Genomic DNA, 27,152 nt, shown 5'->3' on the forward strand with positions numbered 1-27,152 from the left:
GGAAAAATAAAAAAAAGTTATAGGGGTTAGAAGATGAGAATTTTTAATATATAAAATTTTCCTGCATGTAGTTATGATTTTTTTCTGAAGTACGAAAATATCCAACCTATATAAGTAGGGTATCATTTTAACCGTATGGACCTACAGAATAAAGATAAGGTGTTATTTTTACCGAAAAATTCACTGCGTAGATACGGAAGACCCCAAAAGTTACAAAATGACATTTTTTCTTCAATTTTGTCGCACAATTAATTTTTTTCCTGTTTTGCCGTGGATTTTTGGGTAAAATGACTAATGTCACTGCAAAGTAGAATTGGTGGCGGAAAAAATAAGCCATCATATGGAATTTTATTAATTGAAAGCGTTATGATTAGAGATGAGCGAACTTACAGTAAATTCGATTCGTCACAAACTTCTCAGCTCGGCGGTTGCTGACTTTTCCTGCATAAATTAGTTCAGCTTTCCGATGCTCCCGTGGGCTGGAAAAGGTGGATACAGTCCTAGGAGACTCTTTCCTATGACTGTATCCACCTTTTCCAGCCCACCAGAGCACCTGAAGGCTGAACTAATTTATGCAGGAAAAGCCAGCAACCGCCGAGCTGAGAAGTTCGTTACGAATCGAATTTACTGTAAGTTCGCTCATCTCTAGTGATGAGGAAAAAATGAAAATGCAAAAACCCTAAGGGGTTAATGAAAAATTTTCACTGGGCCCACAACTCTGTAAAAATGTCTCTGTAAATAAACCATCGCGATGAAGAGGACAAGTTTATAGCAGACACTGTTTCACCGCTAGCCGACTCCCTGGCATCGCCCTTAGGTAGCACGGCTGGGCACAGGCCCGGTGCATTGCCGTGGAATGCACCGGCGTCTGTAGCTCAGGCCGCACTGTATTGAGTCGGGAGGACGGCGCTGGGAGCGTCCAGGATTAAAGTGCTGCGCGGGAGCGCGCAGGGAACGCGCACGGCTCGGTGCAGCTGGGAGGACTGCTCGGGAGGAGGGGATACTAGGCGATAAGGAAGCTCAGCTGCCTGGAATCTCCTCACCTATTGTCTGTGGATATGTTCCCGTCCGCCCGCTGCTAACCGGCAAACACTTTCCGGCCATCCTCGCCCTTCATTGTTCTGGTGGCCATGGGCTCGCTGTGAGGATTCCGCCGGGACGCCGACTATCATAGCTTGGACGCACGCAGGGCTGGGCACTGTACCTAGCATTCACAAGGACGACAGCTAGGAGGGATCGGCGCCGCCTTGGGGATATTACTCATAACGTTTTGCTTCTACTTTATCTTTTCCCCCCCTTCCCAACGGGTGACTATAGCTGAGGGAAGGTACGGGGAGCAAGCATGTCGGGAAGTCGGGAAGATGAGCGCCGCAAACTGGCCGACATCATTAACCACTGGAACGCCAACCGGCTGGACCTGTTCGAAATCAGCCAACCCACCGAGGTGAGTGCCCCTCCCGGGGGAAGCCAGCAACACACGACAGGCCGCACAGCCATGCGGATCGGATGAGGGCGCCTTCCAGCTCGTGTGCGGTGTGGCCAGTAATGGTGGTGGAGGAGGGCAGCATATTGTGCCTGGCACTGGGATCTCTAGCAGGTGGTGGGAGGTGCTCCACTATCCAGCTGGAATCCCGCTTCTCTCAAGTGGATGGTCTTCAGGCTTCTTTGGCAAACATGGGTCAGCGGTCAGGTTGTAGGCCACATTGTGAGGAGATGCGGCCCCTCTGTGTTGGTGGGGTACAGTGGTCGGCTGGTGGATGGGGCATTGTTCTTTAAATGGGCACTGTCCTTAAAACAAAACAAATTTTTGCTATTGCACTCTTTATGGTAAATACGTTTCTTTTTTTTTTTTTTTTTACAATAAAAAAAAGCCTGCCATTAGGTGTCTCCCTAGGTGTCCACAGTAAATCTCCTCCTCCTCCTCTCACCCCCCCCCCCCCCGAATCTATTAGGCTGCATTCGCATTGCGTTTAGGCACTACGGCTGTCCGGCTAGGAAATTTCAAAATCGGGAGCTTCCGTAGCCCAGCCAGACTGGTGCCGAAACCCAGTCACTTTATTGAGCCAACCAGAGTCGGATAGTGACTCCTGGCGGCTTATTTTTGCTCTTTATCGGGTTTTGTGACTGGTCTTAAAGCCGTGGTATACTACAGTTTTAGGTCCTGTCGCAAAACCTGATGCGGGCCAAAAATTAGTCATCCGGAGTTACAATATGACTCCGGTCAGCTCATTAAAGTGAATGGCTTTTGGCGCTGGTCCGAATGGGATATGGGAGCTCCTGGTTTTGAAATTTCCAAGCCAGACCCAGCAGCCGTAGTTCCTAAATGTAATGTAATGTGAATGAAGCCTTACACAGACTTTGGACTCCTGCTGGCCTGGCAAAAGTCCTAAATCAGGACATGCATGCAGTCTGGAGTGCTGAAGGGGTTGTGTGAAGCCTTAGCCAGTCATAGCTCATCTCACACTGGACTGCTGTGGTCTGTGTGTAGAAGAGTGAGGAAGTTCTCCTTTGTATGGCTTCACATGTCACTGCTGCTGGGGAATGCCCCTTCCCAATCTGTGAATCAGACTGAGCAGAAAATACAGAGCAATATCAAGATATATTAGTAAAAACAAAATAAAGGCAGGGGGTGGTTTATTATATTGGAGGGAGTGAACTGAGAGGATTATAAAATTTAACAAGATCATGACAGGTAATTAAAGGGGTACTCCGGTGAAAACCTTTTTTCTTTTAAATAAACTGGTGGCAGAAAGTTAAACATATTTGTAAATTACGTCTATTAAAAAATCTTAATCCTTCCAGTACTTATTAGCTGCTGAATGCTACAGAGGAAATTCCTTTCTTTTTGGAACAATGATGACATCATGAGCACAGTGCTCTCTGCTGACATCTCTGTCCATTTTAGCAACCGTGCATAGCAGATGTATGCTCAGGACAGCATGGTGGCTCAGTGGTTAGCAGTGCTGGGAACTTGGGTTCAAATCCCACTAAGGACAATAATAAATAAAGGATTATTATTATTATAATAACGTCAGCAGAGAAAACTGTGCTTGTGATGTCAGAGAGCATTCCAAAAAGAAAAGAATTTCCTCTGTAGTATTCAGCAGCTAATAAGTACATGAAATATTAAGATTTTTTTAATAGAAGTAATTTACAAATATGTTTAACTTTCTGCCACAAGTTGATTTAAAAGAAAAAAGGTTTTCACCGGAGTACCCCTTTAACTTCCTAAGGAACAGGTACGCCCAGGGACTTAACCCCTTAAAGACGCAGGACGTAAATGTACGTCCTGGTGAGCTGGTACCAAAAGGGGTACTCCGGTGCTTAGACATCTTATCCCCTATCCAAAGGATAGGGGATAAGATGCCTGATCGCCGCTGGGGACACCCGTGATCTTGCATGCGCACCCCGTTTGGAATCAGTCCCCGGAGCGTGTTCGCTCCGGGACTGATTACTGGCGACTACAGGGCGGGTGTGATGTGACACGCTCCGCCCCTAAATGCATGCCTACGGGAGGGGCCGAGACAGCTATCACTCCAGCTCCCGTAGGCTTGCATTGAGGGACGGAGCGTGACATCACACCCGCCCTGTAGTCGCCGGTAATCAGTCCCGGAGCGAACACGCTCTGGGGACTGATTACACACTGGGTGCCGTGTGCAAGATCACGGGGGTCCCCAGCGGTGGGACTCCCGCCATCAGGCATCTTATCCCCTATCCTTTGGATAGGGGATAAGATGTCTAAGCACCGGAGTACCCCTTTAACGCACCAGGACGTACATTTACGTCCTAAGCATAACCGCCAGCACCTGAGCGATGCCCGGATCATGCGCGGCAGGTCCTGGCTGCTGATCGCAGCCAGGGAGCTGCCGTAATGGCGGACATACGCGATGCCGCGGATGTCCGCCATTAACCCCTCAGATGCCGTGATCAATACAGATCACTGCATCTGCAGCATCGCGGTCACTAAAATGGATGATCGGGTCGCCCGCAGTGCTGCCGCGGCGATCCGATCGTCCAGCACGACAGCCGGAGGTCCCCTCACCTGCCTCCGCTGCCTTCCCGACGTCTTTTGCTCTGATCTACCTTCCCGCAGACCAGAGCAGAAGATGACCGATAACACTGATCAGTGCTATGTCCTATACATAGCACTGAACAGTATTAGCAATCGAATGATTGCTATAAATAGTCCCCTATGGGGACTATAAAAGTGTTAAAAATAAAGTAAAAAAAATGTGAAAAACCCCCCTCCCCCAATTAATACGTAAATTGTCCCATTTTCCGTATTTCACCCCCAAAAAGTGTTAAAAATATTTTATATACCTATTTGGTATCGCTGCGTGCGTAAATATCTGAACTATTAAAATAAAATGTTAATGATACCATACGGTGAGCTTAAAAAAAAGTCCAAAATAGCTGCTTTTTTTTAATAACATTTTATTCCAAAAAAATTTATAAAAATGGATTAAAAGTTTTATATAAGCAAATATGGAATCAATAAAAAGTACAGATCACAGCGCAAAAAATGAGCCCTCATACCGCCGTTTATACGGAAAAAATGAAAGTTATAGGTCTTCAAAATAGGGGGATTTTAAACGTACTAATTTGGTTTAAGTTTATTTTTTTGTTTGTTTTTTTTAAGCTCAACAGTAATAGAAAAGTATGTAATAATGGGTATCATTTTAATCGTATTGACCCAAAGAATAAAGAACACATGCCATTTTTACCATAAATTGTACGGTGTGAAAACGAAACCTTCCAAAATTAGCAAAATTGCGTTTATTTTTTTATTTTTTTTAGTTTCCCCACACAGAGTATTTTTTTGGGTTGTGCCATACATTTTATTTTAAAGGAAGTGATGGCATTACAACGGACAACTGATCGTGCAAAAAACAAGCCCTCGTACTAGTCTGTGGATGAAAATATAAGAGTTATGATTTTTTGAAGGCGAGGAGGAAAATACATAAAAATAAAATTGTCTGAGTCCTAAACCCCTTAAGGCTGGGTTCACACTACGGTTTGTATTTACGGTTCCCGTATACGGCTGGGAGGAGGGGGGGGCTTAATCGTGGCGCCCGCACTCAGCCGTATTCGGGAACCGTATTTAATGCATGTCTGTGAGCCGACCGGAGTGAACCGCAGCCTCCGGCCGGCTGCGTTTTCGGCCGTGTGCGGTTTCCCGACCGCAGGCAAAAACGTTGTCGACCGCGTTTTTGCCTACGCTCGGGAAACCGCATACGGCCGAAAGGCAGCGGTTCACTCCGGTCGGCTCATAAACATGCATTAAATACGATTCCCGAATACGGCTGAGTGCGGGCGCCGCAATTAAGCCCCGCCCCCTTCTCCCAGCAGCATACGGGAACCGTAAATACAAACCGTAGTGTGTACCCAGCCTAATAAGGATGCAGTGTTTTTCAGTTTTTGCACTTTCATTTTTTCCTCTTTACCTTTTAAAAATCATAACCCTTTCAATTTTCCACCTAAAAATCCATATGATGGCTTATTTTTTGCGTCACCAATTCTACTTTGCAGTGACATCAGTCAATTTACCCAAAAATACACGGCGAAATGGAAAAAATAATTGCAACAAAATTGAAGAAAAAACGCTATTTTGTAACTTTTGGGGGCTTCCATTTCTACGCAGTGCATATCTCGGTAAAAATGACACCTTATTATTCTGTAGGTCCATACGGTTAAAATGATACCCTACTTATATAGGTTTGATTTTGTCGTACTTCTGGAAAAAAATCATAACTACATGCAGGAAAATTTATACGTTTAAAAATGTCCTATTCTGACCCCTATAACTTTTACATTTTTCCACGTACATGTTTGCGCCGTGATCTGAAGTTTTTATCGGTACCATTTGTTTTGATCAGACTTTTTGATCACTTTTTATTCATTTTTTAATGGTATAAAGTGACCAAAAAGACTCTTTTTTTGGACTTTGGATTTTTTTAGCGTGTAAACCGTTGTCTGTGCGGTTTAATTAACGATATATTTTTATAATTCGGACATTTACACACGCGGCGATACCACATGTTTATTTTTATTTACACTGTTTTATTTTTATTTTTTTGATGGGAAAAGGGGTTAAATGACCTTTATTAACACTTTTTTTTTTTTTTTTTTACTCTTTTTTTTTTTTGCAGTGTTATAGCCCCCATAGGGACCTATAACACTGCACACACTGATCATTTACACAGATCACTGGCATGTATTAACACGCCTCCGATCAGTGTTATCGGCGCTTGACTGCTCCTGCCTGGATCTCAGGCATGGAGCAGTCATTCGCCGATCAGACACCGAGGAGGCAGGTAAGGGCCCTCCCGGTGTCCGGTAAGCTGTCCCGGACGCCGCGATTTCACTGCGGCTTTCCCGAACTGCCCGACTGAGCAGCCGGGATACTTTCACTTCAGACGTGGCGGTCAGCTTTGATGGCCGCATCTGAAGGGTTTAATACAGGGCATCACGGCGATCGGGGATGTCCTGTATTAGCTGTTGATAGCCGCCCTGACCGACCCGATATGACGCGGGGTCCCTGCATGTCCTTCGTCGTTAAGGGGTTAAAGGGGTACTCCGGTGCTTACACCTCTTATCCCCGCCAGGACCTGCCGCGCATGATCCGGGCATCGCTCAGATGCTGGCGGTTATGCTTAGGACGTAAATGTACGTCCTGGTGCGTTAAAGGGGTACTCCGGTGCTTAGACATCTTATTCCCTATCCAAAGGAAAAGGGATAAGATGACTGATCGCGGGAGTCCCGCCGCTGGGGACCCCCGGGATCTTGCACGCGGCACCCCGTATGTAATCGGTCCCCAGAGCGTGTTCGCTCTGGGTCTGATTATGGTCGACTGCAGGGCCGGCGGCGTTTGACGTCACGCCTCGGCCCACATGTGACGTCACGCTCCGCCCCTCAATGCAAGCTTACTGGAGGGGGCGTGATAGCTATCACGCCCCCTCCCGTAGGCTTGCATTGAGGGGTGGAGCGTGACGTCACACGCCGCCGGCCCTGCGGTCGCCGGTACTCAGACCCGGAATGAACACGCTCTGGGGACTGATTACAAACGGGGGACAAACGGGGGACTCCCGCGATCAGTCATCTTATCCCCTATCCTTTGGATAGGGGATAAGATGTGTAAGCACCGGAGTACCCCTTTAATGCCCAAATGGGTTGTCCTTAAGGGGTTAAGGACCCAATGCGTACCTGTACGCCCTTGGGAATTTCGGTCCCCGCCAGGCAGGCAGGCAACCCGTGACAATGCCTGGGGGGGGGGGGGGGGGGGGAGGGGAATCGGCGACCCGAAAAAAAAGGGTGATAGCTGCCAGCCGACACGGCACCTATGACCCTTTAGCAGCAGGAGTAAGGTGGCACTTGTGCTACCTCACGATTGTCCTGCTCCGGAGGGCGAAAGTGGGTCCTGAAGTGGTACCTGAAATGGGGGCCCCTGGCATCGGCGGCGGGATCGGGGCCCCCGGAATGAAGACAGCGGCGGTGGCAGGCAGGATCCGGCCCGTATGTGCAGCAGCAGGAGGTAAGGCTGGCCTCCTGCTGTTGCTTAGCAACAACTCCCAGCGTGCACAAAAGGGCATGCTGGGAATTGTTATGCAACAGCAGAAGGCACAACTACATCTCTCAGCATGCCCTTTGGTAGTTTGTGCATGCTGGGGGGTTGTAGTTATGCAACAGCTGGAGCCACATTTTTTCTATGAAAAAGTGTGCCTACAGCAATTGCATAACTACAACCTGCAGCATGCACAAACTACCAAAGGGCATGCTGAGAGTTGTAGTAGTGTGCCTCCAGCTCTTGCATAACTACAAGTCCCAGCATGCCCTTTGACAGTAAGTGTATGCTTATAGTTGTAGTTTTGCAACAGCTGGCAAGGCACACTGGTTTGCAAAACACCTTTGGTACCTAACTGTTTCGCAACTGGTGTGCCTCCAGCTGTTGCAAACTACTACTTCCATCATGTACTGATAGACCATACATGCTGGGAGTTGTAGTTTTGCAACAGCTGGAGGCACACTGGTTGCAGAACACTGAGTTAAGTAGCAAACTCTGTGTTTTGCAACCAGTGTGCCTTCAGCTGTTACATAACTACAACCCCCAGCATGCATGGGCAGCCAAAGAGCATGCTGGGAGTGTTAGTAGTATGCCTCTAGCTGTTGCATAACTACAAGTCCCAGCATGCCGTTCGGCTGTCCTTGCATGTTGGGGGTTGTAGTTATGAACTGGTTGCAAAACACTGAGTTAAGTAACAAAATGTGCGATGTACATTTGAGGTGATTTGCACAGGGGTGGCTGATCGTTACAGTGGTTCTGACCTAAGCGCAAAAAAAAAAACAACCAATGGAAATACCCCATGTGTGGACGTAAAGTGCTCTGCGGACTAACTACAACGCTCAGAAGAGAAGGATCTTTTGGAGAGAGAATGTGTCTGAAATTAAAGGCCATGTGTGTTTACAAAGCCCCCATAGTGCCAGAACAATGGCCCCCCATAGTGCCATAGGCCCCCCCTGTGACCCCATTTTGGAAACTACACCCCTCACGGAATGTAATAAGGGGTGCAGTGAGTATTTATGCCCCACAGGTGTCTGACAGATTTTTTGAACAGTAGTCTGTTAAAATGAAAACATTTTCATTTGCAGAGTCCACTGTTCCAAACATCTGTCAAACGCCAGTGGGGTGTAAATGGTCACTGCACCCCTTAGTACATTCCATGAGGGGTGTAGTTTCCGAAATAGGGTCACATGTGGGGGCGTCCTGTCCTGGCACCATAGGGGCTTTGTGAACGCACATGGCCCCTGACTTCCATTCCAACCAAATTCTCTCTCCAAAAGCTCAATGGCACTCCTTCTCTTGTGAGCATTGTAGTTCGCCAGCAGAGCACTTTACATCCATTTATGGGGTATTTCCATACTCAGAAGAAATGGGGTTAAAAATTATGGGGGTAATTTTCTCCTATTACCTCTTGTGAAAATGAAAAATTTGGGGTAACACCAGCATAATAGTGAGAGGAAAAAAAATAATTCATTTATACATCCGACATTAACGAAAAGTCGTCAAACACCTGTGGGGTGTTAAGGCTCAGCGGATCCCTTTTTACGTTCCCTAAGGGGTGTAGTTTCCAAAATAGTATGCCATGTGTTTTTTTTTTTTTTTGTTCTGGCACCATAGGGGCTTCCTAAATGCGACATGCCCCCCAAAAACCATTTCCGCAAAGTTTGCTTTCCAAAATCCAAATGTGACTCCTTCTCTTATGAGCATTGTAGTGCACACATAGGGTATTTCCATACTCAGAAGAGATGGGGTTACAAAATTGTAAAAAAAATAAATAAAATTTGTGGGAAAAAAATGCATTTTAGTGGAGAAAAAAATAAATTCATTTACACATCCTACTTTAACGAAAAGTCGTCAAACACCTGTGGGATATTAAGGCTCACTGTATGCCTTATGTTCCTTGAGGGGATTAGTTTCCAAAATAGTATGCCATGTGTTTTTTATTTTATTTATTTATTTATTTTTTGCTTTTCTGGCACCATAGGGGCTTCCTGAATGTAACATGCCCCACTAAAACCATTTAGAGAAAAACTCACACTCCAAAATCCCATTGTCGCTCCTTCCCTTCTGAGCCCTCTAGTGTACCCACAGAGCACTTACCATCCACATATTAGGTATTTCCTTACTCAAGAGAAATTGGGTTACAAATTTTAGGGTGATTTCTTTCCTTTTGCCCCTTGTAAAAATTCAAAAACTGGGTCTACAAGAGCATGTTAGTGTAAAAAAAAACAAAGATTTTGAACTTTCTCCTTCACTTTGCTGCTATTCCTGTGAAACACCTAAAGGGTTAACACACTTCTGAATGTCATTTTTAAATACTTTGGGGGGGGGGGGGGTGCAGTTTTTATAATGGGGTCATTTATGTGGTATTTCTAATATGAAGGCCCTTCAGATCCACTTCAAAACTGAACTGATCCCTGAATACTTCTGATATGGAAAATTTTGTAAATTGGAAAATTGCTGCTGAACTTTGAAGCCCTCTGATGTCTTCCAAAAGTAAAAACATGTCAACTTTATCATGCAAACATAAAGTAGACATATTGCATAGGGATCGACCGATTATCGGTTTGGCCGATATTATCGGCCGATATTCACGATTTTCTGAGTTATCGGTATCGGCAATTACCGATTGCCGATAATGCGGGCGCTTTAAATCAAGAACTGCAGTGGCTTTTGCAGTGCCAGAGACTGCAGCCACCCACTTCTCTCCCCCTGCCTGTCCGGAGTCCAACCACCGCCGCTGCCCGAACCCTCTGCCTATCTTCTGACCACATACCGCCGCTGCACCATTGCCTCCCCATCCTCTGGTCACATGCCGCCGCTGCACCATTGCCTCCCCATCCTCTGGTCACATGCCGCCGCTGCCCCATTGCCTTCCCATGCTCTGGCCACATACTGCCGCTGCCCCATTGCCTCTCCATCCTCTGATCACAAATCACCGCACCATCGCCTCCACCATCCCCGGTGTTATAATTACCTGTTCCCGGGGTCCGCACTACTTCTGGCTCCTGCTCCGTTGCTGTGCAATGACGAGTGACTTCCTCAACGCGACGTCACCTTCAGTAGCGCGGACCCCGGGAACAGGTAATTAGAACACCGGGGATGAGGCAGCGGCGGCGGTATGTGGCCAGAGGATGGGGAGGCAATGGGGCAGCGGCAGTATGTGGCCTGAGGATGGGGAGGCAATGGGGCGGCGGCATGTGGCCAAAGGATGGGGAGGCAATGGGGCGGCGGCGTCATGTGGCCAGAGGATGGGGAGGCAATGGGGCGACGGCGTCATGTGGCCAGAGGATGGGGAGGCAATGGGGCGACGGCGTCATGTGGCCAGAGGATGGGGCAGCGGCGGCATGTGGCCAGAGGATGGGGAGGCAATGGGGCAGCGGCGGCATGTGGCCAGAGGATGGGGAGGCAATGGGGCAGCGGCGGCATGTGGCCAGAGGATGGGGAGGCAATGGGGCAGCGGCGGCATGTGGCCAGAGGATGCGGAGGCAATGGGGCAGCGGCGGCATGTGGCCAGAGGATAGGCAGGGAGATCGGGTAGAGTCATGCTGGGAGTTATTGTTTTGCAACAGAAGGAGGCACACGGGTCGGGAAACACGGAGTTAGGAAACAGACAATGTTTGCCAACCAGTGTGCCTCCAGTTGTTGCAATACTACAATTCCCAGCATGCCCAGACAGCCGAAGGGCATGTTGGGAGTTGTAGTTATGCAACAACTGGAGGACAACAATTTTGAGACCACTGTGTAGTGGTCTCCAAACAGTGCCCTTCCAGATGTTGCAAAACTACAACCCTCAGCATGCTGACTGTCCAAGCATGCTGGGAGTTGTAGTTTGGCAACATCTGAAGGGCCAGATGTTAGAGAACTACAACTCCTAGCATGCCTGGACAGTCTGGGCATGCTGAGAGTTGTAGTTTTGCAACATCTGGAAGGAGAGTGGTCTCCAAACTGTGGCCCTCAAGATGTTGCAAATCTACAACTCCCAGCATGGCCAGACAGCCAATGGCTGTCTGGGCATGCTGGGAGTTGTTTTTCGAAACTCCTAGATACAGCAGTGAAGATCACTTTACGACGATCTTCACAGCTGTATCTGGGAAACCGCCGCCGCTGCCTCCACTTCGCCGCACATCGCCGCCATCTCCCCCCACCGCCCTGCTCTGCCCCGATTGGCCGGATCAGCCAGTTGCAGAGGATAGGAGGAGGAGGCACCCCCCTCCTATCCTTTAGGATTATCGGGGCTGTCTCTGATGATTTCCGGCTTGCGGCAGGGATCGAAATTCCCACGGGCGTACAGGTGCGCCCTTGGTCCTTAACTACCAGGACGCAAGGGCGTATCCATACGCCCGTGGTCCCCATCAGGTTAAGGACTCAGGGCGTAACCTGTATGTCCTGAGTTCCGCTAATGGGGTTTAAACCGTTCTCACGAGCAGAGAACGGGTTAAACCTCGTGGTTCCCGGTTGCTATGGGCAGCCAGGACCCACAGCTAATGCCGACACCGCCGATCGGGCCAATTCCTGGCATAAACCCATTAGATGCCGCAATCAAACTTGATTGCGGCGTGTAAACTGAAAGTAAAACTATCCCGGCAGCTCAGCGGAGCTGATCGGGACTATCGCGACATCGGACCATGGGAGGGTCCTCACCTGCCTCCTCGTCCGATCGGAGATCTACTGCTCCATGCCTGAGCAGCAGATTCCCGGTAACTCTGATCAATGCTATGGCATAGCATTGAACATTGTATGCAATCACAAGATTGAATGCTATAGCCCCCTGTAAAGCCTTCCCCTAGTAAAAGTTTTAATCACCACCCCCCACACCGATGTGAATTGGGTATCCTTGTAACTGTATGGACCTACAGGGGTAATGGGTAATTTATACCAAAAAGTGCACTGCATTGAAACGAAAGCCACCAAAAGTTACAAAATGGCTTTTTTTTTATTTCACCCCACAAATAAATTTTTGTCTTTTTATTTGTTATAAAATAAGTGATTTAATTAAAAGTACAATTGGTGACGCAAAACACAAGCCCTTATATGGGTCTGTAGGTGCAAAATTAAAAGCATGATTTTTAGGAGAGGAGGAAAAAGCGAAAATGCAAAAACAAAAATTAGCTGGGTCCTAAAAGGGGTACTCAACCCAAGACATCTTATCCCCCATCCAAAGGAAAGGGGATAAGATGTCTGATCGCGGGGGTCCTGCGCGGCGTTTGACTATTTCCACAGTGATCGGAGTATACCTTGGTGATTTAAGGTCTGTGATTAGTGAGGGCAAATTTAAAAGCTTTAATATAAAGGTAGGTGATTGGTAGTTTGAATATTCGGGCTTTTAATTGGAGAGCTAGGTGACACAATGTGATGACACTATACCCTCTGAACATATAAATTACCTCTCTTTTTTAATGATAAACGCGCATGCCCATAATCCTCCTCATGACGGCGGGGTACGGCTGAAACGTAGAGGGGGCACGTTACTGTGTGTTTTTAAAATATTTGGTGTATTCTGCACTTATGTGAGGACTGCAGCCTCAATCATATTAATTTTGTGGGGTTTCCCACCACTAAGCCACCACGAACCACAGTGCAGGTACTCATATCTTTTACATTTTTGAGTTGGTCCATTTTTTTGTTTGTTTTCGTTTTGAAAACTGTTAGCCTGTTCACCCACACTAAACCTTATACACTAGGTCAGACATAAGCAACCTTCGGCACTGTAGATGTTTTGAACTACATCTCCCATGATGCTTTGTCAGCATTTTGGCTGGAAGATCATCATGGGACATGTAGTCCAAAACATTTGCAGTGCCAAAGGTTGCCTATGCCTGCACTAAGTTATAATGTGGGTGAACAGGAGTCCAATGAGGGTTCACTTACTTAACCCCTTAGGACCAGAGCGTTATTTGAACATCTGACCACTGTCACTTTAAACATTAATAACTCAGGAATGCTTTTAGTTATCATTCTGATTCCGAGATTTTTTCGTAACATATTCTGCTTTAACTTAGTGGTAAAATTTTGTGGTATCTTGCATCCTTTCATGGTGAAAAATCCCAAAAGTTGATGAAAAAAATGAAAATTTTGCATTTTTCTAACTTTGAAGCTCTCTGCTTGTAAGGAAAATGGATATTCAAAATAAATTTTTTTTTTTTTTTGGATCACATATACAATATGTCTACTTTATGTTTGCATCATAAAATTGACGTGTTTTTACTTATGGAAGACACCAGAGGGCTTCAAAATTCAGCAGCAATTTTCCAATTTTTCACGAAATTTTCAAACTCACTATTTTTCAGGGACCAGTACAGGTTTGAAGTGGATTTGAAGGGTCTTCATCTTAGAAATACCCCACTAATGACCCCATTATAAAAACTGCACCCCCCCCCCAAAGTATTCAAAATGACATTCAGTCAGCGTTTTAACCCTTTAGGTGTTTCACAGGAATAGCAGCAAAGTGAAGGAGAAAATTCACAATCTTCATTTTTTACACTCGCATGTTCTTGTAGACCCAATTTTTTTATTTTTACAAGGGGTAAAAGGAGAAAATGTATACTTATATTTGTAGCCCAATTTCTCTCGAGTAAGCACATACCTCATATGTAAAGTGTTCTGCGGGCGCAGTAGAGGGCTCAGAAGCGAAGGAGCGACAAGGGGATTTTGGAGAGTATGTTTTTTTGAAATGGTTTATGCGGGGCATGTTGCATTTAGGAAGCCCCTATGGTGCCAGAACAGCAAAAAAAAAAACACATGGTATACCATTTTGGAAACTAGACCCCTTGAGGAACGTAACAAGGAATAAAGTGAGCCTTAATACCCCACAGGTGTTTAACGACTTTTGCATATGTAAAAAAAATTTATTTTTTTTTCACTGGAATGTGTTTCCCTACCAAATTTCACATTTTTGCAAGGGTTAATAGCAGAAAAGACCCCCCCCAGAATTTGTAACCCCATCTCTTCGGAGTATGGAGGTACCCCATAAGTGGACGTCAAGTGCACTGCAGGGGCGCCACAATACTCAGAAGAGAAGGAGTCACATTTGCAAACTTGCTGAAATGGGGGGGACATGTCGCATTTAGGAAGCCTCTATGGTGCCAGGACAGCAAAATAACCCCCACATGGCATACCATTTTGGAAAATAGACCCCTTGAAGAATGTAACAAGGGGTACAGTGAGCATTTATCCCCCACTGGTGTCTGTCAGATCTTTGGAACAGTGGGCTGTACAAATTTTTTTATTTGCACAGCCCACTGTTCCAAAGATCTGTCAGACACCAGTGGGTGGTAAATTCTCACTGCACCACTCATTACATGCCGTGAGGGGTGTAGTTTACGAAGTGGGGGTCACATGTTGGGTTTAGTTTTTTTTGCGTTTGTCAAAACCGCTGTAACAATCAGCCACCCCTGTGCAAATAGCCTCAAATGTACATGGTACACTCTCCCTTCTGGGCCTTGTTGTGCGCCCCCCAGAGCACTTTGTGCCCACATATGGGGTATCTCAGAAGAAATTGCATTACAAATTTTGGGGGGCTTTTTTCCCTTTTACCTCTTGTCAAAATGAAAAGTATAGGGCAACACCAGCATGTTAGTGTAAAAAAAATTATTTTTTTACACTAACATGCTGGTGTAGACCCCCAACTTCACAGTTTCATAAGGGGTGAAAGGAGAAAAAGCCCCCCAAAATTTGTAAGGCAATTTCTCCAGAGTACGGCGATACCCCATATGTGACCCTAAACTGTTGCCTTGAAATACGACAGGGCTCCAAAGTGAGAGAGCGCAATGCGCATTTGAGGCCTGAATTAGGGATTTGCATAGGGGTGGACATGGGGGTATTCTACGCCAGTGATTCCCAAACAGGGTGCCTCCAGCTGTTGTAAAACTTCCAGCATGCTTGGACAGTCAACGGCTGTCCGGCAATACTGGTTGTTGATGTTTAGCAACAGCTGGAGGCTCTATTTTGGAAACAGTGGCGTACCAGACGTTTTTCATTTTTATTGGGGTATGTGTATATGTAGTGTTTTTTACTTTTTATTTTATTTTGTGTTAGTGTAATGTAGTGTTTTTAGGGTACGTCATAATTTTAATTTTAAAGAGTGTTGGGGGGTAGGTATGAAGAAAAATGCAAGACAGTGTGGCTTCTCTTGGCTCGTTCACACAGGTACACTGACCACCAAAAAATGCATATGTGTTCATTAAGAGGTTAGTTACCGTACTTTGTAGTGTAGATGGATTGTTTGTTCCATTGTTAAAAAAATAAATAACTTGAGTAAATAATAACTTAAATCATGTCATACAAGTGAATATTTCGTTTGGCAAAATGTTTTGCATGTCTCCTCCCCCTCCTCTTACACATTGTTGAATCATACCGGGTGGTATAGTTTCGAAGGTGTGTATATAGATACCACATCACAGAATTACTTGTTGTGAGCAGTTTATCAGTCAATAAGAAAGGGTGTGTAAGAGTGCCCTCTTTATGCTATACAAACTAAGTTATGTCTGATGCTTAACATGTAATTTACTCCGACAGGCCACTCGTTCATAAATGTGTAATGTATAATGAACTTTTTATTTTCTTATACTTGTTGTTTATACATTTCCAAAGTGTGGTGTACATGTTAATGTACATGTACATGTATCTGTTATCTATATTGTGATACATTAGAAGATGGCATTTTTACCAGAGGTTTGACTAAGGACACAGGAAAGGTCCACAATGGTTTTTCTGCAACAAAATAATGCATGTACAGTATTGTTTTTTTGATTTCTTTAACCCCTTAAGAACGCAGCCCATTTAGGCCTTAGACATAGCCAGCTTCATTATTTTTGCATTTTCGTTTTTTCATTCTCTCCTTGGAAGAGCCCTAACTTTTATATTTCCATCCAATTGTACTTTATAATTACATTATAATAACCATTTACCATAAAATGAATGGTGGAACCAAAAAAATATTATTTGTATGGGAAAATTGAAAAACAACGCAGTTTTTCAAATTATACGGTAAAAATGACATGCTCTTTATTATGTGGGGAAATATGATTGAAATGATATTCAATGTTTGTTTGTTTACACACTAATGCAGTGCTTCTAACAAGGGCTGTGGAGTCGGACGAAACTTTGGGTACCTGATGTCAGAGTCGGCAAACAATGCACCGACTCCGACTAAATTTAGATTGGAATAAAAAAAAAAGCAAGTTTAAATGTCCCAATTCACAAAAAGTTATAATTAATGACTTCTCTACTGTAAGAATAAAAAACAATGCATGCAGTGCCTCACGTAACCGCAAAACGAACACGTCAAATGATCGTGAAGAAGCATGCTTTTCATGTGCTTCACTATATGGCACGCAACGCACAATTAGGAACACAATTCTACTTTCCATAGTGTTGTGTTCTGCTGTTACAGGGAACCAATGGGTAACCTAGCCTCTCACTGATAAGGGATTAAGTAAATGTTTTTTGCAGGACTAGAGACACTTGTATAAGTGAAGGGAATGGAGGGTCAATAGTTCAAGGCTGAAGCTGTAAACCATTGCAAAAACTGCTGCCATTCAGCTAAGGCTATAAAAACTTGTGAACTCCGATTGTTAGCTTAAAGGGGTAATCTGCCCCTAGACCTCTTATCAAAGGATATGGGATAAGATGTCAGATCGCCAGGGTCCTGCTGCTAAGGGCCCCTGGGATCGCCGCTGCGGCACCGCGCTATCATTACTGCACAGAGCAAGTTCGCTCTGCACGTAATGAGGGGTAATACAGGGGCTGAAGCATCGTTACACTCTGTGCAGTAATGATAGCGGGGTGCCGCAGCTTTAAACTTTAATCATGACTATGGGATTCTACTAGGGAAATACTGTTTTATAATAAATGCCCCTTCCTTGATCCTCCCACTGCCCTATCTTCAGCAACAGATCAGCACACACAAAGGAGAAGGCAGCAGCTTCTGCCCAACTACCTCTCTCTGCTAGAGGAACTTGGTGGAACAGCTTCTTGGATTCAACTGTAAGTGTTTTTATAAATACATTCACATATTAATACAGAGGAGTCGGGGAGTCTGAGTCGGAAGTACAAAAAACTGTGGAGTCGGAACATTTATCTACCGACTCCACAGCCCTGCTTTTAAACCCTTGGGGACGAAGTCCATTTTGAACTTAAGGACGATGCCAATTTTCGTTTTTGCACTTTTGTTTTTTTCCTTCTCTCGTTCTAAAAATCATAACGCTTTCAATGGGAGTGTGACATGCCACTTCTTTTGTTGTAGTTTCACACTGATGCTCCATAAATTATGAAATTATTAACAGGTCCTCCTTGCTGGCACAGGCGGGATTTCTGCCTATATGCACATAGCCCAATGCTAACACATTGTTTTAAAATAATTCTTCAGTTTTCAAGTTTGCTTTGGTTAATTAGTAGCAAAGGCAAATAATAGTGGGCTCTACCAAATGTAATCCTATGGGTGCTACCAGTGCTTATATCAAGAACAAGGTAATATGAGAAAGCAGCAAAAGCACATGTAAAGGCGCACACCAATGCTATCTTAGAAATACATACAAATACAAAGGCGCACACCAATGCTACTTTGTTAGAAATACATCACAAAAGTAAACCATACAATTAAAAAACACTTAAAATAAGGGGGCAAGATGACTCACAGCCTCCCTAAGCCACGGTGGGGAACCCCAGTTGCCTGGAGACTCCCCCATGGGAAACCCACCTAATCCCAATAATACAATGACCTCAAGACCTGAAAATTATACATCACACTGCAATACACTGGAGCAGGTGTCTATCCCCCCACCCCCCGCAAAAAGGTCCCCACACGTTCAATCACTCCAAGTGACTTCCTCATTGGCGCATGGCATGATTATGCTCATATCCCTTTTATATATACAGAAATATTTTTTAATGCCAGCTACCCGGTTATTTTTAAATTCTGCCAGTTGCATTTTAGACTATCGTGTCACACAAAAATTATCACTCAAAACCCGGGATTAGATAATAAGCACACCTATATATATCACACACATAGAAAAGAATAATAATAAAACAGTAATCATTATATCAGTGACCCAATAAAATGATACATTAGTAGAAAAATACCAATGACACAATAGTACTTATTTACCATCAGTGATAATACCCACTTAATGGATCCCTGTTACAATAAGTGCACATCTATCAAATGTGTGACACACACACACTATCTCTCCAATATGCCCCTACACAGCGTCATATATATAGCGACGTATATATCGATATTATAACATACATCAATACATATTAGTCCCACATAAATAAAAACACAATGAAGTCAGAATATTCTATCAATAACCATTATGTGCCTATAACCTAATCAGATGAGGCATCAAAAAATGATGCATCAATAATTCTTATTTCCCTTCAGTCCCTACAGTCCCCATTACTCTAAACACACACCTATCAGATATGCACAACCAATATGTCATACATCTATCATTTTGGTCACCCTACACAACGACATGTATAATCGAGTACATACATAGATATAGAGGCTCAATATGTGTATTGCCAATCATACTTCCGCATGTCACAATCAACTTAAAGGGGTTCTCAGGTGCTTACACATCTTATCCCCTATCCAAAGGATAGGGGATAAGATGCCTGATCGCGGGAGTCCCGCCGCTGGGGACCCCCAGGATCATGCACGCGGCACCCCGTTTGTAATCAGTCCCCGGAGCGTGTTCGCTCCTGTTCTGCTTGCCGACGACCAATAGGCCGGCGGCGTGTGACGTCACTCACTGCCCCTTAATGCAAGCCTACGGGAGGGGGTGTGACAGCAATCATGCCCCCTCCCATAGGCTTGCATTGAGGGGCGGAGCGTGACGTCACACGACGCCAGCCTTGTGGTTGTCGGAAATCGGACCCGGAGTGAACACGCTCCGGGGACTGATTAGAAACGGGGTGCCGCATGCATGATCCCGGGGGTCCCCAACGTGGGGAATCCCGCGATCAGGCATCTTATCCCATATCATTTGGATAGGGGATAAGATGTGTAAGCACCGGAGACCCTCTTTAAAACATCCCTATTCAGCCTAGTAATATATAGTAACACATTCCACATCCACTATGCCACATCACCTTAAAAAATCAGATCACACGCCCACAACAATTCATCACATGCTATGCTGGCACTGGGTTTAGATTGTGATACAAAAATAAAATGTACTGAATACAACAAAATATAATAGCCTGTTAGATCATACTTAGTAATCCCAGCATATATATTATATAGTCTCCATTTCAACTAGTTGAGGCAAGCATGGCATATCACAAAAAGTATAAATCCCCCACCCTCTCCAGTTAGGTTGGATGTATATATTAGAGCTGGGCGGAATGAGCAAAAACGTGTATCATGGTATTTTTGTAAGTGATGGCGGTTCCACGGTATGTAACGGTATTCCCCCCCCCCCCCCCATGTGTCCTGGGCGCCGCTTCACTTCCAACACCCCCCCATGAATTATCAGCTGCTCCCACATCCTCCTATGAGTTGCGGGCCGCTGGCGCTAGAAATCTGTACTGTACTACAAATAACGTTTCTCGGGTTCTGGTACAGTCTTCACTGTCCTGCGCTGTGGTCCTCTTGCTTTTTCCTTGGGATGAGAACGTCACAGAGCCGCCAGCCTATCATCGGCTGGAGCGCACTGTCATGTATCAAGCCGGCCTGCTCCTTACATGACAGTGGGCTCAGCCTATCAGCGGCCGAGGCGGTACTTCGCTGCGGCCCGTGGTAGGCTGACTGCTCTGTGACGTTCCCAGGACCACAGCGAAGGGACCGTGAGGCCGGTAACGCGGAATGTTGGAAGGTGAGTTAAAGTTTATTTTGTTTGTTTTTTGTAGCCCGGGCAATGTTATTTGCAGTACAGTACAGATTTCTAGCGCCGGCGGCCCGCAACTCATAGGAGGATGAGCAGAGGAGTGCATGCGGGTGACATGATGTGGGAACAGCGCAGCTGATAATTCATTGGGGGGGGGGGGGAGAAGCAGAACAGCGCTTGCTGGTCACATATGATTAGATCCCCAATGTGGGGACAGCGCGATGCGGTGGATAATTCACTCACTTGAGGGGGGGGAGGGGCAAGATTCAGATCGTGCAGGAAAAAATAATCTGTATGAACCGGTAGAACGCCCAGCACTAGTGTATATATCACAATTATTCTCAGTGTTCCATAAAAACAAGTCTCCAAGCCCATTATAGAGTCCTCCATGTTTCTAGTTAGAGTACTTAGAGTCCCATAAGCCTGTATAAACGCACAAGCCGGCTCCATGTGAAATAGTTCCATGACCTAACAAGCGGCGGACAACCTTCCGTCAGAGGGTTATCTCCACAAAAGACATCTTGGTCAGACCAATATGAAGTGCAGCAACAGCTCCATTCATGTAACTTCATAGACAAAAGATAGCAATCCTCCACTGAGACATTTTAATCCTTAGGAGGGACCTAGCCACATCCATATCCAAGTAGAATTTGTTTTTTATAGGATCCACAGTCAGGACACAAGTATCTCCAAGAAAGATTCCCGGTCAAGGCTCCAACTTCTTGTCCTATGTCATGGCCAGTAAGGTCATCCCGGCATCATCCTATAAAAGAATATGGAGACTCCAAATCTGCAATTCCCAATGGTACATATTACCATTGGGAATCACTCCCACAATATATAATGGTACTCAAAAATAAGCTAAAGCCAGGGTAAGTATTCTAGAGGTCACACAGGTAATAATCACCACCTATCCATACTACCTGGAATACATCAACATTATCTTACTGATAATTAATAAATTAGTGATATAAGCTAAAAAAGTAAAAAAAAAAAAAAAAAATGCTTACTATTCCCACCTCGCCCCAAACTCTATCTACCCTGGTACTCTACTAATCCCTTCCCATACAAATATGTGGTAAGTAGTGCATGTGATTATGTCCCAAAATAATCCCCTTTCTCAAAGTGGTGAGTAGATAAATAATGTGAAAAAAGGGTGTGGGCCATTTATTATTTATGCTCTGACACAGGAGGAAGCTTGATGGAGCTCTTTATATTTTTGGACCTGAGGAGTGGTTCATCATTCACTATTATAGGGGGTCCCCCCCGCCCTTTTTCACAATATTTATCTACTCATCACTTTTGAGAAAGGGAATTATTTTGGGACATATTATCACATGCACTACTTATCACATTTTTGTATGGAAGGGGATTAGGTGAGTACAAGGGTAGAGAGTATAGTTAGTATCCTTTTTACTTTTTTTGTTTACCAATTTATTAATAATTATGGTATCAGTTAGAGAATGTAGATGTATTCCAGGTAGTATGGATAGGTGATTATTACCTGTGACCTCTAGAATACTTACCCTTGCTATAGCTTATTTTTCAGTACCATTATATATTGTGGGAGTGATTCCCAATGGACATAAATTTTTTGTAGATATGAAGTCTTTTATAGGATGGTGCCGGGATGACCTTACTGCCTATGACATAGAGATGCTGGAGCCTTGACCAGGAGGATGGAAATACTTGTGTCCTGACTGTGGATCCTATAAAAACCAAATTATATTTGGATATGGATGTGGCTAGGTTCCTCCTAAGCAGGAATCAACCGATATGTTTTTTTTTTTTTTTTTTTTTTTCTAGAGCAGATACCGATAACTTGTGGACTTTCAGGCCGATAACTTATACCAATATTCCGTGCATTTTAATCCCCCCCCCCCCAAATATTCTTGGTAAAATGAGGGTGCGTGTGTGCGTGCGCTGCTGCAGAAAAATGATTTAAAGCGGGCGCTTTAAATCATTAAACTGCAGTGGCTTTTGCAGGGCCGGAGATGACCGCCGCCACCCGCTTCTCTCCCCCTGCCTGTCCTGAGTCCAACCACCAATGCTGCCCGATTGCCTCCCCCTGCCTATCCTCTGGCCAGAGACCGCTGCTGCCCCATTGCCTCCCCCATCTCTGGTTTTATAATTACCTGTTCCCGGGGTCCGCGCTACTTGCTCAGTCGGCGTCCTGAGCTGTCATTGTGCGCCGGGCCCCGGACGGTGACGTCACTGGTCATTGCGCAGCGCACAGTGACCGTTTAGGACACCGCCGGAGCCAGAAGTAGCGTGGACCCTGGGAACAGGTAATTATAAAACCGGGGATGGGGCAGGTGGCTGCGGCGGCAGTGGCAGTCTCTGGCCAGAGGGTAGGCAGGGGGAGGCAATCGGGCAGCGTTGGTGGTTGGACTAAGAACAGGCAGGGGGAGAGAAGCGGGTGGCGGCAGCGGTCTCTGGCCCCGCAAAAAGCTGCTGCAGTTAATTGACTGAAAGGGGTACTCTGGCACTTAGACATCGTATCCCCTATCCGAAGAATAGGGGTTAAGATGCCTGATCGGGGGGTCCCGCCGCTGGGGACCCCCGTGATCTTGCCCGACGCACCCCGTTTATAATCAGTCCCCGGAGCGTGTTCGCTCCGCGTCTGATTACTGTCGATCACGGGCCGGAGGGTTGGGACGTCAAGGCTCCGCCCCATGTGACGTCCCGCGGTCACGCCCCCTCCCATAGGCTTGCCGTGATCGACAGTAATCAGACCCGGAGCGAACACGCTCCGGGGACTGATTTATAAACTGGGTGCGGCGTGCAAGATCACAGGGGTCCCCAGCGGCGGGACCCCTGCGATCAGGTATCTTATCCCCCTATCCTTTGGATTGGGGATAAGATCTCTAAGCCCCGGACTGCCCCTTTTAAAGCGCCCGCTTTATCGGCAGGTTAGATGCCGATACCAATAACTTACAAAATCGGTCGATCCCTACTCCTAAGGATTAAAATGCCTCAGTGGAGGATTGCTATCTTTCGTCTATGAAGTTACATGAATGGAGCTGTTGCTGCACTTTATATTGGTCTGACTAAGATGTCTTTTGTGGAATGAGATAACCCTCTGACGGAAGGTTGTCCGCCGCTTGTTAGGTCATGGAACTATTTCACATGGAGCTGGCTTGTGCGTTTATACAGGCTTATGGGACTCTAAGTACTCTAACTAGAAACATGGAGGACTCTATAATGGTCTTGGAGACTTATTTTTATGGAACACTGAGAATAATTGTGATTTATACTTCCACCCTAACTGGAGAGGGTGGGGGATTTATGCTTTCTGTGATATGCCATGCTTGCCTCAACTTGTTGAAATGGAGACTATATAATATATATGCTGGGATTATGAAGTATGATCTAACAGGTTATTATATTTTGTTATATTCATGTATAGATTGTGATACAAAAATAAAATGTACTGAAGTGTAAACCCAGTGCCAGCATAGCATGTGATGGATTGTTGTGGGCATGTGATCTGGTTTGTAAGGTGATGTGGCATAGTGGATGTAGAATGTGTTACTATATATTACTAGGCTGAATATGAATGTTTTAAGTTGATTGTGACATGCGGAAGTATGATTGGCGATAAACCTATTGAGCCTCTATATCTATGTATGTACTCTATTACACCTATAATACATGTCGTTGTGTAGGGTGACCAACATGATAGATGTATGTCATATTGGTTGTGCATATCGGATAGGTGTGTGTTTAGAGTAATGGGGACTGTCGATATTAGCACTGAAGGGACATAAGAATTATTGATGCATCATTTTTGATGCCTCATCTGATTAGGTTATAGGCACATAATGGTTGTTGATAAATAAAAACACACTTAAGATAGAATATTCTATGTGGGACTAATATGTATTGATGTATGTTATGTCGCTGTGTAGGGGCATATTGGAGAGATAGTGTGTCGCACATATTTCATGTGCACTTATTGTAACAGGGATCCATTAAGTGGGTATTATCACTGATGGGATATAAGTACTATTGTGCCATTGGTATTCTACTAATGTATCATTTTATTGGGTCACAATTATATGATTACGGTTTTATTATTCTTTTCTATATGTGTGATTTTATATTGGTGTGCTTATTATCTAATCCCTGGTTTTGAGTGACACGATAGTCTAAAATGAAACTGGCAGAGTTTAATAATATCCACATAGTCGGCATTAAAATCCGGTGCATGTGCATAAACAGAGGAACACTGATATTTGCTACTGAGTGGTGTATGGAGTATGTACACTGCTCGCCAGCTAAATGGTGCATAGACTTTGCGCGCAGACGCAGTACTACACCGGCTGGCACATGCGCATTACAGCACCTGTATGTGAGGTGTTGGCGCGCTCCCATATCGGGTGCCGCACACCAGAACTAATTGTTCTTCTGGCATCTATACTCACAGGTAAACTATGAATACAGAGCTATACATGGCATCGGAAGTGATTGAGTGGTGTTTGTGAGTGCATGTGTGTGGCCCACGATGTTTTCATCGCACCTGCTGGCCCTGAGGTACCAATATTTCTGTGTATATAAAGGGGATACGAGTATAATCAAGCCACTGAGGAAGTCACTTGGAGACCCGCTCCAGTATATTGCAGTGTTATGTATAATTTTCTCTACTTTGACCTTGTACGATTTTGAACCAGCCAATATTCTTGCAACTGCTATTGATATTATTGTATTGTAATATTGAAATATTGTATTTATATCATTATGCATAGGTACTTATCAGGTCTTGAGGGATTGAGGTCATTGCATTATTGGGATTAGGCGGGTGTCTGTCATTTTTATTGGTGGGATTTTATTAATGGGCCTTTTTGATCGCTTTTTATATAAAAAAAATAAATAAAAAAATAAAAATATATCATTTATACAAAATGACCACAAATATGCAATTCTGGATTTTTTTTCACGTATACATCATTGGCCGTGCGGTTTAATTAAAGTTATAATTTTATAGTTCAGACATTTATGCACGCGGCAATACCACATATACTTTTTTTTTTTCATTTTATTTTTTATGGTTCAAACTTTTTTTATTAGGTAAGGGAGAATTCCCATTTATGAACATGTTTTATTTTTTATTTTTAGGGGACTATAACATGCAATCTTCTAATTGCATAGACTGTTCAATGCTATGCCATAGCATAGCATTGATCAGGGTTATCTGCGCTCGATTGCTCTAGGCTGCTAATGCTGACTGGAGCATCGCAGAAGAAATCGGACAGCAATGTGGCAGGTATGGGCCCTCCCGCAGTCCTTTCAGCTGATAGGGACACCGCAGTGATCCCGATCAGCCCAACTGACCTACCCGGAAGTTTTTATTTATTTATTTATTTTCTTCATTTTAAACATGATCAACTTTGATGGCCATGTCTCAGGGGTTAATGCCAGGCATCACAGAGATTAGTGATGTCCCGGATTAGACACTGGTCCCGGCCGTTGATAGCCTATGGGACCACCTCGTCGTGCTGATCACGGCATCTATAGTGAAACCGGAGGTTCAGGTGGGCTTATTGCGCCCCTGATTTGCTATCTCAGAGGTCCGATAAGCGCAAATGGCCACCGGAGGGAGATGCAGGATGGCCGAGCTTCTTGTGCAGCTTGGAGAACCAGGCTGGACAAGATGGCCAATAGTACTATGTTATAACATAGTGCTGAACAGTACATAGCAATCTAATGATTGCTGTTAAAAGTCCTCCTGCAGAGACTTAAAAAGTGTTAAATTAAAATAAGACAAAAATGTTTTTAACCCCTAAATGATGCAGGGCGTAAAATTATGCCTTTGCCACCTGGGCTGCACAACGGTGTACATGTAGGAGAGTGTTAAGTAACTTTGAAGTGAGCATAGGAGATGCGCTTGCTTCATTGCAGTGTGTGTCAGCTTTGATCAGTGCAGCTGCTGCCTGTCAATAAAGGGTCACTCTCATTAAAACAAATTTTTGCTATTGCACTCCTGGTAAATGAAAAATATTTCTAGTATACCGTATTTATCGGCGTATAACACGCACTTTTTAAGCTAAAATTTTTAGCCTAAAGTCTATGTGCGTGTTATACGCCGATACACCCCCAGGAAAGGCAGGGGGAGAGAGGCCGTTGCTGCCCGCCTCTCTCCCCCCCCTGCCTTTCCCGGGGTCTAGAGCCCTGCTGCCGGCCCTTCTCTCCCCCTGGCTATCGGCCGACAGCCAGGGGGAGAGAAGGGGCAGCGGCACCCATTGCCGGCGCCGCTGCCCCGTTGCCTCCCCCCATCCCCGGTGGCATAATTACCTGTTGCCGGGGTGGGGTCCGCGCTGCTGCAGGCCTCCGGCATGCGTCCCCAGGACTGGCAGCAGGGCTCTAGACCCCAGGAAAGGCAGGGGAAGAGAAGCGGGCAGCAACGGCCTCTCTCCCCCTGCCTTTCCTGGGGGTGTATCGGGGTATACACGCGCACACACGAACCCTCATTTTACCATGGATATTTGGGTAAAAAACTTTTTTTACCCAAATATCCTTGGTAAAATGAGGGTGCGTGTTATAGGCCGGTGCGTGGTATACCCCGATAAATACGGTACTTTGTTTAACCCTTTAAGGACCCAGCCAATTTTCACTGTAGGACCCGGCCATTTTTTGCACATCTGACCACTGTCACTTTAAGCATTAATAACTCTGGGATGCTTTTACCTTTCATTCTGATTCCGAGATTGTTTTTTCATGACATATGCTACTTTAACATAGTGGTAAAATTTTGT

General features: G+C 45.1%; 1 protein-coding gene across 25 annotated transcripts in view; it reads left to right on the forward strand.

Moving 5' to 3' along the window:
- Positions 1 to 731: 731 nt before the first annotated feature.
- AFDN (afadin, adherens junction formation factor) overlaps positions 732 to 27,152 on the forward strand; it is a 567,513-nt gene continuing 541,092 nt past the window's right edge. For 8 of the 25 annotated variants that reach the window (XM_056566865.1, XM_056566868.1, XM_056566873.1 and 5 more), the window contains exon 1: positions 733 to 1,444. In XM_056566865.1, coding sequence (XP_056422840.1) covers positions 1,343 to 1,444 — 102 coding nt within the window. In that variant the 5' untranslated portion in view covers positions 733 to 1,342. Of the gene's footprint in view, positions 1,445 to 27,152 lie in introns of all 25 variants that reach the window. The other 17 variants (XM_056566876.1, XM_056566870.1, XM_056566878.1 and 14 more) reach the window with 3 other exon arrangements.

Source organism: Hyla sarda, chromosome 3 (genome assembly GCF_029499605.1).
Source record: "Hyla sarda isolate aHylSar1 chromosome 3, aHylSar1.hap1, whole genome shotgun sequence".
NCBI lineage: Eukaryota > Metazoa > Chordata > Amphibia > Anura > Hylidae > Hyla > Hyla sarda.